A 13,313-nucleotide genomic window follows, 5' to 3' on the forward strand; every position below is an offset into this window, starting at 1 on the left:
GCAACCTGAGCTTTAAAAAAAAATCGAGAATCGAATCTAACCGTGACCTTAGAATCGAAAATGTAATCGGATCGAGGATTTGGAGAATCGAGACACCCCAAGTCATGATAATCTAAAAGTAAATATCTCCCTTTGCTTTGAACTTTGAGCATTGTAACTTTGCAGATGTTGTTTATGCTCAAACAGCAACATTTCACACTAGCTAAAGTTCTTTTAAAGAAATCGCTTTAAGGACTACAACAAACGAATGATAGGGACTACATGAGCATCCTCCCAGGTAAGTGACATGACTATGCAAGAAAAAAATAGTAGGCTAAATCGTGCACACGATTTACTATTTAATTCCCTCGATTTAATAATTCTGTGCACGATTTACTAATTCGTTCCCTCGATTTATAAATACTGGTGCACGATTTACTATTTCACTCCCTTGATCGATTTATAAATCGAGGGAACAAATAAGTAAATCATCCACACGATTTAGCAAATAAAGGGAGCAAAATAGTAAATAGTGCGCACGGTTTATAAATTGAGGGAACTCATTAGTAAGTTGTGCATGTCTTGTGCGGGGCTCCGTACATTAGTGTGCAAATATCTAAAATAAGATATCAGTGGTCCCACCGAACTCTCATGCTGGCTAGCAAGCAATACTCAGCACAAGCAAGAGCAATATGATGTATTGTTGATTTTAAAAAGTCTGCATTGAAGACTTTGAGATGTAAAGGTAAAGACATGCGTCACTCCCATGTCTGTTACTCACATTTGTATCTCCAATTTATATTCATTCTTAAGATCACTGAGCATCTTCACTGCTGAACCTGAGAAGTTATTATCAAACAGACTCAGTTCTCTCAGGTGTTCAGGGTTTGATCTCAGAGCTGAAGCCAGAGCAGCACAACCTTCATCTGTGACACCACACCTGCTCAACCTGTGGAGAGAACAACAACATACTCTCTCAGTTCACAGTGTGGGCATGTTTGTGTTTAAAATGCCCTGCACAGGCAGTTAATCTGAAAAGGTAGAAGATTTAGAATATAAATTTGGTTGATAAATCATATATGATGACTGAGGAGGAATCAGATTTTATTCTTAAGCCGGGTTTCCACCGCAGGAACTTTCCCCAGGAACTAGAGAATATGGGGTGGTACTCTGTGTGTTTTGACCGCAGGGATCAGGATCTAAATGAAGTTCAGGTAAAATTTCCCCCTCAGAAAGTCCCTATATGCGAGGTAGTACTTTTTCAAAGTGCATGCAGTAGGAGTTGTTTGGTATTTGAATCAACATGGGAGTTTAAAAATACAACCAATGGACCGAGGATGAGGTACAAGATTTAATAAGCTTATATGTGGAGGACGAAAGACGGTGGGAACTGGAAAGTCGCGCGCAGTCCTACTTCACCAGACTAATTTCAATACTCTTCACGGTACTTTAGACTGCGATGGAAATACAGATAGCAACAGATCTGGGGGGGAAAAATTCCTGGGACAAATTGTTCCGAGTAATTTCAGTGGAAATGCATCTTTAGAGTCGCTACAGTGTATTAAAGAATAATGTGTGACTATCAGAGAAATGATCATACTTCAGTATCTCCAGTTTACAGTGAGGATCTTCAAGTCCGGCACAGAGAAGAGTCACCCCTTTATCTCCTAGATAATTAATAGACAGATTGAGTTGTCTCAGAGGTGAGGGGTTTGATCTCAGAGCTGAAGCCAGAGCAGCACATCCTTCATCTGTGACACCACAGTGACGCAACCTATACAAAACAATATATTTGTGTTCAAGACTAGACATGAAACCATTTTAGAAAATGAAGCATTATCAGTATTGATTCTGAATACAATAAAGATACCAAAGATATATTTTCGTTTTAAGCAAGCAAGTACTCATTTGCCCTTTGCCACCTATCAGGTCATGTGATACAATGCATGAAATCAGTATTAACTTATACAGATTTTAAAGGATCCAATCTTAAACCAGGTGTAAATGCACCTAACATACATTATGACGTTTTCAAATGCTATACAATTGTGATCCAATCAGAAAAAAAAAAACTGTTGATGTCAGGTGTAAAAGGGACCATAGAGATTTTCTTACTTCAGTATCTCCAGATTACAGTGAGGATCTTTCAGTCCATCAGAAAGAAAATTCACACCCCAATCTCCCAGTATATTATCAGTCAGATCCAGTTCTCTCAGGTGTGAGGGGTTTGATTTCAGAGCTGAAGCCAGAGCAGCACAACCTTCACCTGTGACACCACAATCCTTCAACCTGTAGAGAACAATGACACCATAATTTCATCATCAGGCTACATCAGTTTAAGATCATTCTGTTTACTTCATTGCGTTGATCTCACCAGTAAAAAAAGTGTGTACGCGAGAGGTAGAGGTTGTGTGGCAGTGCACACAATTTTTAAATTTAGTTTTTGTAAATCCAACTGTGAGCATGAGAGGCGACTTACAGAACACACATTGTATGTGAGAGAGAAACAATCTCACCTGAGTATCTCTATTATACAGTTAGAATCCACCAATCCAGACAAAAGCTCAAGCACTCCAGAGTCTCCTAGTTCATTCCAAGACAGATCCAATTCTCTCAGGTGTTCAGGGTTTGATCTCAGAAATGAAACCAGAGCAGCACAACCTTCATCTGTGACGCCACACTTCTTCAGCCTGTACAAGGAACAATGACACTCTTCACTCTCAGTTCAGAACACAAAAATAAGATTTGACTATATCTGCAGTACTCTTCTAATTGAAAATTTAGAATTGAGAACTAAGAAAGGGTTTTGAAGGTTAAATGGATAGTTCCTAAAAAAAATAAAAAAAGCCATACAAGTTTGGGATGACATCGGGGTGAGTAAATGACAGAATTCAAATTTTGGGGTGAACTACCTCATTAATATAATTTAATGCATTTTATACAAATACACTACTGTGATTTAAAAATTAAATGAGATCCCAGTGATATTACCACAATATCTCCAGTTTACACTGAGGATCCTTTAGTCCAGCAGAGAGCAAATCCACACCTCTAACTCCTAGTTCATTATCAGTCAGATTCAGTTTTCTCAGGTGTGAGGGGTTTGATCTCAGAGCTGAAGCCAGAGCAGCACAACCTTCATCTGTGACGCCACAGTGACTCAAACTGTAAAGAACAAAACATTATGTTTTTTGCACTTTTAATATGAGGTTACTCAATATTTTTATTAATTAAAACATTTACTTTAGAAATTAATTTATTTGAACACATCAAACAATCATCCTGTAACTTCCTATTAGTTTTAGATTTCTGATCATGCACTTTATCACTTTATTTAGGGCTTATTTGGTTAACTGATTTTAAAGGAACACTCCACCGTTTTTTGTAATAGGGGTTATTCACCGTCTCCCCTAGCCTGGGTATTTCTATGCTGCCTTGCGCGCAGTGCGATTTTATTCACGCTGCTAGGCAGTCTGGAATCCATGTACCAGATTTCACCGCAGCGAGGGGACCAATCACAGAACGGAGAGGGAGCAGCAAGACGATGACGATGTCTATGCGACACACCGAAGCAGTTTGTTTATACCTATGGATCCAACATGGCAGTAGACGCGGTTACCTTTCGATGCAGCCTTAGATATTTTTCTAAGTAGGGCTGGGCGATATGGCCAAAAAATCATATCTCGGTATTTTTTGGTTAAATGGCGATATACGATATAGATCTCGGTACTTTCTACGTTTTTTCTATTTGGATAAAGAAAATCTGTATTTATTTTAAAAAAAAATATTTCACATCCTGCTCAATGATTTCCAAACAATGTTGATATTGAAGGATATGGAAACAAATATAGTGAATGTAATGTAGGCTATGCAATATATTATGTGCAAAAAGGTGGTTAAAAACACATTACATTGTAACATTACAAACTAAAAACAAATATAATTATTTTGTTTTTAAAATGACTTAAGGCTAAATTAAAAATGAAAATAAAAACAAAAGCACAAACTAATTATATTACCCTGCATTTGATTACCCCATTATAATGGTCATTTTCATAAAAATATACTTGTAGGTTTAAAATTCCACATATGGCACATTTATTGTCTCCAACAACAAATAGTTTAGCAATAGCCTAAGTATATTTTAGTCAGAATTATTGCGCTACTCTTCTATTGTGCTCGTCTGTTTGGTGCGCATGCGCGGCGGCGCTCATTAACGGAAGCTTGAATTTTAGCGGAGATTCACTTGCAGAAGCTCGTCCTCTCCTGACAGTGAAATGGACATAATTGTTTGATTTTCTAACATTTACAGATGGAGAATATACCTGTGAAATGTAAGTTAAGCACCGAGGAAAGCACCGCGTCTCAAACGCATTAAACACCGCAAGTATTTATCTGTCAGTCAGCAACAGTCTCTGTCAGAGCATCTCACAGGGCAAGCTGCTTTAAACTTGTTAACTATATCTTACCAGTTATTTTAAAGCGCTTAATATAAGCTTGTGTCATGTTTAGGACAAATTGTAGGCTACCATGTTCTTTCAGTGCAGGAGCTCACACTGCATCCTCCGCTATTTTTCAGTTGTGCTCGTATCAAACTACTGTATCGATATAAACGGTATTGCCTCATTCAATATCGTGGGGATAAAAAATATCGATATATTGTACAAACTCGATATACCGCCCAGCTCTAGTTCTAAGTAATTTAGAACGCAAGTTTATTAATCTCTGAGCCATCGTCTTCTTCCTCATCTAATTTCTGTTGCTCTACATACGTCATCTGATAAAATTGAAACGATTGGCAATGAGCTACGTACAGGCGCATTTGATAGACATTCGTAGCACCCAATAAACGGCTCTGGGCATTCGTAAACCACGCCTCAAATACGAGAAAATGAACGTGGTTCTCAGACCCAAGTCTCAATGAGACTAGGTCTGACGTTAGCCAGGCTACGTCTCCCCTACATTTAGATAGTTGGGCAAATACATTTTTGTCTCAGTGCATGCATTGTCTTAGTTTGGCAGCGCCGATGCTTACTTAGCTTAGCATAATGAATGGAATCCTTTGTTGACAGATAGCATGTCGTGAGTAAATGTAATCCAAAAAAAAAAACTAATTACTTCTTGTGGCCTGCGTATTCACAACGAGTACAAATAGCAATGCAGATTAAGACTAGGCGATTTCCTCGGCAGATATTGACTTGGGACTATATTGGGGTGAAGCACAGGCGAAGCACTGCTACATGATATCACGCAACACCTGAAATCCCCCAACTCCCATCAACATATTGGCATGTCCTGCACCGAGTACCTTCGCTTTTGGATTGTGTTGAGTTTGAGAAGTTACAGCTACAGTTACAGCAAACATGGTAATTGCCTGCATAGCAAAAGGTTGTGAGGAGAACAAGCAAAGGACAAACACGAATGTAATGTTTCAGAGAATTCCATCGAATGTGTAACTGAGAAATCAATGGCTAGCTGCTCTGGATATCTGTACTTCAACACCTCACTACAAAATTAGCCAGTATCGTGTTTGCGAAGAGCATTTTGCACCGGAGGACTATGTTAAAAAAATGAAATATGGGACCAGACATCTGAAGGATACGGCCGTCCCATCCATTTTCAAAGCACAGGCAAACAAAAAAAAGTGCACATGTAAGTTGTCTTTTATCACTCTTCCTTACGTGAATCTGTGTCTTTATTCAGTTGTAAGATAGATGCTGAGATGCCGTGATATCACTGCGCCCAAGTAGCAGTGCTTCACCTGTGCTTCACCCCAATATAGTCTCAAGTCAATATCTGCCTAGGAAATCTCCTAGTTTTAATCTGCATTGCTATTTTTACTCGTTGTAAATACGCAGGCCACAAGAAGTAATTAGGGTTTTTTTTGTTTTGTTTTTTATCAATTTTACTCACGACATGCTATCTGGCAACTAAGATTTCCATTCATTATGCTAAGCTAAGCTAGCGTTGGCGCTGCCAAACTAAAACAATGCATGCACTGAGACAAAAATGCGTTTGCCCACCTATCTAAATGTAGGGGAGACGGTTAATAACCCCTATTTCAAAAAACGGTGGTGTGTTCCTTTAACTGGCTTATGATTCTGCTTAATCGGTTAAGAATTTCCCAAAATACGCATCCCTAGATGGCAGAATGCAATTCACGAGTTCGCATCTACATATAATTATTATGATAAAGATTGTGCGTACTTGGCGTGCTGTCCGGGTGGAGGGCTCCGAGCTCGGAATTCTGCCCGAACCCAGAGTACTCCCCCGTGGTAAGAGTAGATGGAACTAGAGATGGAACTGAAAGAGAGGAGATGGGGTGGAGGTGGGATGCTGATAAACTGTCAAGGAACCAGTGTGGGTTCTGCTGATATTATCCTGTCCTAGATTGATTACTGATTGCTCCCCACTGGTGCTGATTGGGTTAATTAACTGCACCTGCTCCTCCCGAACCTTGTTTATCAAACCTCATTTAATCAACACTTAAAAACATTTTCTTCTATAGAATGTTGAAAATTTTACTTTAAATCAGCTTATCAAACTAAAAAAAGTCACCAGTTTCAAAAAAATGAACCATTGCAGTGATTGCCTTTAAATTTACTTACTTAACTGATCTTAATTCTTTAACCACAGACAGCAGCTTCAGAACTACTTCATCTGAAGAATTTCCTTTTCCAATTACACTGTTTAGTTCAAATGTATCCATATCATGCTCTGATGTCAATAACACAAAGACTAAAGCTGACCACTGAGAACAGGAGAGTTTGACTTCACATAATGTTCCAGATTTCAGAAACTGTTGTATTTCCTCCACTATTGAGCGATCACCAAATTCATTGAGACAGTGGAAAAGATTGATAGATTTCTCTGGAGAGTCAATGATCCTGATCTTCTCCTTGATGTACTCAATTGTTTTCTTATTGCTGTCAAAGCTGCCTCTTGTCAGTGTCCTTAGTGGAGTCTCATCAAATTCTCCTTCAAGGACTGACAAACCCAGAAGGAACCGCAGGAAAAGGTCCAGATGTCCATTTTTACTCTTTAGAGCCTCATCCACAGCTCTCTGATGTACATCTGATAAAGTATACTTCATAAACATGGATAAGTCAGAAAACTCCCTAGAGAAAACCTGTGAGCTATTGTTTTTATAAAAGAGGTGCACATATAGAGCTGCTAGATGTTCCTGAACGCTCAGATGAACAAAGCAGAAGACTTTCTTCTGATACAAGCCAGACTCCTCTCTGAAGATCTGAGTGCACAATCCTGAGTACACTGATGCTTCTGTCACATCAACGCCACACTCTCTCAGGTCTTCCTCATAGAAGATCACATTGCCTTTCTCAAGCTGCTGAAAAGCCAGTTTCCCCAGTTTGAGGATCAGGTCTTCATTTGTCATGTTCTTCTCATAGTCCTTCTCATCTTTGATGTTGGTCTGAATGATCAGGAAGTGTGTGTACATTTGAGTGAGAGTCTTGGGAATCTCTCCAGTCTCTGCTTCGCTCAGCATCTTCTCCAGAACAGTGGCTGAGATCCAGCAGAACACTGGGATGTGGCACATGATGTAGAGGCTCCTTGATGACTTCAGGTGTGTGATGATTGCATTGGCCAGACTCTGATCAATGATTCTCTTCCTGAAGTATTCCTCCTTCTGTGGATCATTGAAGCCTCGTACCTCTGTCACTCGATGGACACACTCAGACGGGACGAGATCGGCTGCTGCTGGTCTGGAGGTGATCCAGATGAGAGCAGATGGAAGCAGATTCCCCGTAATGAGGTTCGTCAGCAGCACGTCAACTGATGTCTCTTTAGTCACATCCCGTAGAATCTCATTGCTGTGAAAGTTTAAGGGAAGACGACACTCGTCCAGACCATCAAAGATGAACAACACTTTATATCTGTCACTGGATATTTCCATTTCTTTAGATTCAGGGAAAAAGACATGAAGAAGCTCTGCAAGACTGAGTGTTTTGTCCTTCATCAGATTGATCTCTCTGAAAGGAAGTGGAAATATGAGCTGTACGTCCTGATTCTCTTTCTCTTCAGCCCAGTCCAGGATGAACTTCTGCACAGAGACTGTTTTTCCAATGCCAGCGACTCCCTTTGTCAGCACAGTTCTGATGGGTTTGTCTTGTCCAGGTAAAGGCATAAAGATGGCATTGCATTTGATCGGTGTGTCCTCTGTTGCTGCTCTCCTGGATTGTGTCTCAATCTGTCTCACCTCATGTTCATTACTGATCTCTCCACTCTCAGTCTCTGTGATGTAGAGCTCTGTGTAGATCTCATTCAGGAGTGTTGGGTTTCCCTGCTTTCCTGTTACCTCATACAGACACTGAAACTTCTTCATCAGATGTGATCTAAATGTGTTGAGGATTTCATGGCTGTAAAATTAAAATATCACATTATTATATAATTCTAAGTGGCACACGTTTTAAAGCAGTATAAGTGTAATGAATTATCGATTTCAAGTATTGATCATATCATTGATTATAAACAATATGATGAATCTTTGCAGCATCAAAACCTTGTACATTACCTGTCGCCAGGATAAGTGCTTTCATTAAAGTCTTGTTGTTGATTCATAGACTCTTCATATTTAATTTTCTTACAAATGGGTTCGGTTACATCTGGTCTGGATTGCAGGCTTCGCCTTAAACAGCATGAAGAGGATAAATAATCAGATACTTTCATATTTCGAATTGATACTTGATAATTGATTTAAGATGATTTAAGTGTAGATGCTGTTATTTTATTAGAAATAAAAATTATAGATTCAAGTGGTGATAAAATGATGATAAACACATTCATTGTGCCCAATTTCTATTTAGCTTGGCCATAAACAGTTGATGCAGTGAGGTTAATGATCTAATAATAATTATTATAATAATAATAATTTACTGTCATTGCTATGATACAACGAGATTACATTAGAGCATCAATCAACAGTGCAATTTCATGAAGTGCAAGAGATCAACAATAACACATTTTAAACAGGGCAAAGCGACATATAACAGACAAGGAATAGAGTATATGAGGCGAAGAATCACTAGTAACCAGGGAAATTTGTATAGTGTGATGCAGCAATGCAAAGTCCAATTCACAGTTATTGCAATTGTTGGATAATATGCATAATAGATGGATTAAGTGAGTGGAGGGGGGAGAAGGGAACAGTGCTTATTCAGCAGTCTAACTGCCTGGGGGTAGAAGCTGTTGACCATTCTGGTGGTTCATTCTAGAGTACTTGATGGAAAAATTGTTATACTAATTATTAGTAATAAAAGCAATAAAACTCAAATTAACAAACCACAATGTAACACTTTCAGTACATACTGAAATTAAAAGTAACACCTGAGATTTGGCTGTGTTTCTTCAAACTTAAGGTGGGGTGGATGATCCATAGACCAGTCACTCTTCAAGGACACATTGCTGGGGTTTGGTGAATCTGATCTCTTCTGCTGAACTGAACTGTAATACAGCAAACAACAGGGCTTGGTGACATCAGCTGAAAATTTAGGTTTTTCAGAGGAAAATAAAATTTGTATATTTTGATGTATTGCTGAGTCTTTTTTAATTTTATGTTGTCTTTATTGAGAGTACCTGCATCCTGGAGAAGAATCTCCATCTTTAATGTTTTGTACATGACTCATTCTGTCCTTATTGAGCTGCACTGGTGCATCTGTTACATTTGAGCTCCTCCACTGACATTTCTGATTACAAATGACAGAAATACTGATTAAGACACACTAAACACTACCAGTTATTAAATCAAATGTAGCTTCATGGAATTATATCAACCTGAATGTTGTAATAAATGTTGTTTTAAGGTCAAATGAACATCCCATATACTGTACATCCTCCTGAGAGCCAGAATTTTTTTTTTTTGAATTTAGTATTTTTTCATGTCATTACATTGTTTAAAGCATAAGAAAGAAATGGGGAAGAAACACATTTTTGAAAAAAAGATATTTTATCCATATGTTATGTCCATCTGCAGGACAACATGAAATGACATGTAGTATAGGCAAAACAAAGCAATTAATTTTTTCATCCACCAATCAATTTTTAGGTTTCAGGATTTTTTTTAAACCAAACTTTGTATAAAGATGATTCTCAACTGTTATGAAAGATATCATGGAATGAAATAACATACCATTGTACTTTATGCAGAATGTGGGTAAAATGACCATAAATGGATAGACCCATTCAATAATTTTTTCTATACGCTGTATACTGACCCAACTTTTCTGGAAATGGGGTTGTTTTATGCAATTTTGAAAGGGTTATGCATTTGAGTAAAATTTGGAGAATATGGTCGATGAAAGGATTGCGTTTCAAAGCATTGACAAATTGATCTACAGTTTAGTGACTCTGCTGTTGTACTGACAGTCCTAAGAGTTTTAAAAAAATGTCTAAATGGAGGTAACTAACTGTTAAAAAAAACAAGTGTAAACAAAGAATTTGCTGACTGAACTGTAGTGCAGAATTGATTTTAAAAATGTTGTCAGCTTGTGTAGGGACATGGGATTCCCATAAATCCTGATGTACTTCTAATCATCAGGCGTCTATATGCTAATATTAGTCTCTCTGTTTATCCCGAGGTTTACCTAGTCCGCCGGATTCAGGCCGTATCCAGATCTGAGGAAGGACCAGCGCCTGGACACGACGACAACGCAGTCCTGAAGTGTCAACTAGTGTCTCCCCTGTGAAGGCCTCCTTCCCTTCACTTTACCTCTGTACAGATAAAACATTGTCAAAATTATTTCAGTTCACATGGATATGCGTAAGCAACAAAAAATTCTGTGTTATGAATTTTTAAGGCCAGACAAGTAATTTGGTGAGGTCAATTTGTAAAGAAAGACTACACGCCTGCGCACATATATATTCAAACGCGCATATCTATAGAATAAACATGTAATACGCATGTGCACGCTATCAGCGTTTTCACAGATTCACGTTTTTGAAGTTTATGCGGAGCTAACGTTTTTCAAAAATTTTCAGTGCTTGCACACTGGAAATCTATTTCAAGGTTTGAATTCTCGAGCCACCAGTCAATGTTGTTGTGTGAATGAGCAGCCGAAGCGCATTAAGCGCGGTCTCGTGTTAGCGGCCTCTAAGTTAATAACTAATGATCTTTGCAACGGAAGTGAATCAATCAAAAACATAACTTTAGCTGGAAAATAACTTTATTCTGGATCTGCTGTAAAGTCAAAACAATCTCTGTTACTTTAAATTCCTATTATCACTGTAAAGCTGCTTTGAAACAATCTATATTGTTAAAAGCGCAATATAAGTGAAGGTGACTTGACGTGACTCACTCCAGCCTTGTTGTTCGTATTTTACGAATAATCATCCATAACTATTGAGTTGTTTTGTGTTCACCCTACTTGGCACAAACCAATTATGGGTGGGAATTGTTAACCACTTATGAAATGGACAGTACTGATGAGTTGCTGATATAACTATAATTACGTGCTGCACGATTATTTTCAATTATATGTAGAAAGTAAAGCACCAAATTTATTAAAAGGGGTAGTTCACCCAAACATTTAAATTACCTCATGATGTATTCAACCTCAAACCATCAGTATATGACTTTCTTTTTTCAGACGAATAAAATTGGAGATACATTCATTCAAATCAAATATTTGTTATATTAATATGGTACAAGATTATCCTATTCAAATAAATCTGATAAACGAGTTAGGTCAAACGTAATCAAAAAGTAGTCAGATAAGTAAGTACCTTAAATGTGTAACGAAATGGATTATGTGACTAACAACAATTTTTGTCATGTAATTTGAAATCAGTTACTGATTATAATTTTATAAGTAATCTACCCACCACTCCTGATAATGCAGCCAGGTACGTAGTTCAAGTGCTGTGAAGCATTTCCGTATACGTAGCAGCACTGGGCACTGGGCAGTGAAGCAAGTTAGCAGCTTGAAATAGGAAAAAGACAGTTCGAACATCGTATGTAACCAATGCAAACTAACCTTAGAGCAAATGCAGAAAGAAAAAAACTGAAAATAGTTCGTAGTTTTAGTGTAAAACGTTCGTCCTCTAAAAAGCAGCTTTGAAAAAAAATTGAGGGTATGTTGCACAACAAACATGTAATTAATTATGAATGCTAAGAAATAGAGTTAAACTAAAAAAAACAAATCAAAATGTACAAGATTAAGATTAGGTGCAATATATTTCGATAACTATCATACTCAAGTTACCAAGCGCTGTAACAGAGCTCGATGTTGTACGGTGGAGGCTCACCACAATTTACCAACATATGATCAACTAATATAGCCTACTACAATTTACACGCGTGATGTTGCGACTGAAAAAGAGCTTTTATACTCACTCTTTATTCCATCTTAACAGTCTTTAGCATTTCTTTTTGGTAGGCTACAAAATGGCTCCCAACAAAGATAAACTTTCACTTTCGATTTGGACTGTGGCGAAGTCAACATTTGAATAAACCATGCAGCTTCAGAAGGGTGTTTTAAATAATAACTCTGACTGTCAGTGTCTTACCACAAGGACATAACTAAACTAAATAACTAAAAGTAAATTTAGATATTTTAAGTGTCTTATCACAGAAATGTTTGAAATTATTCACATTATAAAACTTACGTAGCAGTATTCCTTACTATGGATTTGAGAATTAACGTCTATTTCTAATTGTTTTTGCTGTCAGATGAACTGTTCAACGTACAGCAATATGAATTACTCATTATAGACAGAAGGGGGCGTTGTTACATGATTTTCAAATAAAGGTTTCAGTTTTCTAGTGAGAATTTGAAACGTTTACCCCCGGTTCCCATTCATCAGTCACGTATATGGGGAGGCTGCAGACCTGGAGCCGGTAGCTGAACCCAATCCGCCAAAAAAAGCAAACCGAGTTCTGATAGTCCAGTGGTGATACTGTGCTAATGAGATTCATGCAGAGAATGGAGGCCATGCACGAAGAAACTTCGCGGCGAAATGACCCTTCGCAGGGAGTTTGATTGACAGGCGATCCGACCAATCATAATCCGCCATTTTTGTCCGACAAAGCAGTCAGGAGGTTAGTAGATTAACTTTGGAGGGTTTGAATTTGAAAAACGTGTGAAGTTAGCAACTGAATGTCTTTCCGTGGTTAAAACAGCATTCCTTCTTATGTTTATTCATGTTTATTTGATGCTATAAATTAACTAGAAGGAAGAGATGATCGGTTCACGAGCAGCTTTACCTGAGGCTCTACAGCGATCTGTCAGACACATTAAAGAGCCACAAAACGGTATTTATTGTTTAAATTTCTTTAAAAAATGATCAAATTTTAAAGTTGAATCTTTGTTTCATATCAA

At 37.9% G+C, this 13,313-nt stretch overlaps 1 protein-coding gene across 1 annotated transcript; it reads right to left on the minus strand.

Moving 5' to 3' along the window:
- Window positions 1-750: 750 nt before the first annotated feature.
- Window positions 751-12,378, minus strand: LOC143715297 (NACHT, LRR and PYD domains-containing protein 3-like). Its single transcript, XM_077206985.1, has 11 exons — window positions 11,818-12,378; window positions 10,581-10,707; window positions 9,574-9,683; window positions 9,325-9,441; window positions 8,513-8,626; window positions 6,588-8,357; window positions 2,971-3,144; window positions 2,496-2,669; window positions 2,095-2,268; window positions 1,580-1,753; window positions 751-928 (listed from the first exon to the last, which is right to left on the minus strand). The coding sequence occupies exons 3-11, from the start codon at window positions 9,621-9,623 to the stop codon at window positions 757-759; spliced, it is 2,919 nt and encodes a 972-aa protein (XP_077063100.1). The 5' UTR covers window positions 9,624-9,683; window positions 10,581-10,707; window positions 11,818-12,378; the 3' UTR covers window positions 751-756.
- Window positions 12,379-13,313: the final 935 nt, after the last annotated feature.

The sequence above is a fragment of the Siphateles boraxobius genome, unplaced genomic scaffold, assembly GCF_051911475.1.
Source record: "Siphateles boraxobius isolate OS27281-9 unplaced genomic scaffold, OSU_SipBor_1 6, whole genome shotgun sequence".
Taxonomy (NCBI): domain Eukaryota; kingdom Metazoa; phylum Chordata; class Actinopteri; order Cypriniformes; family Leuciscidae; genus Siphateles; species Siphateles boraxobius.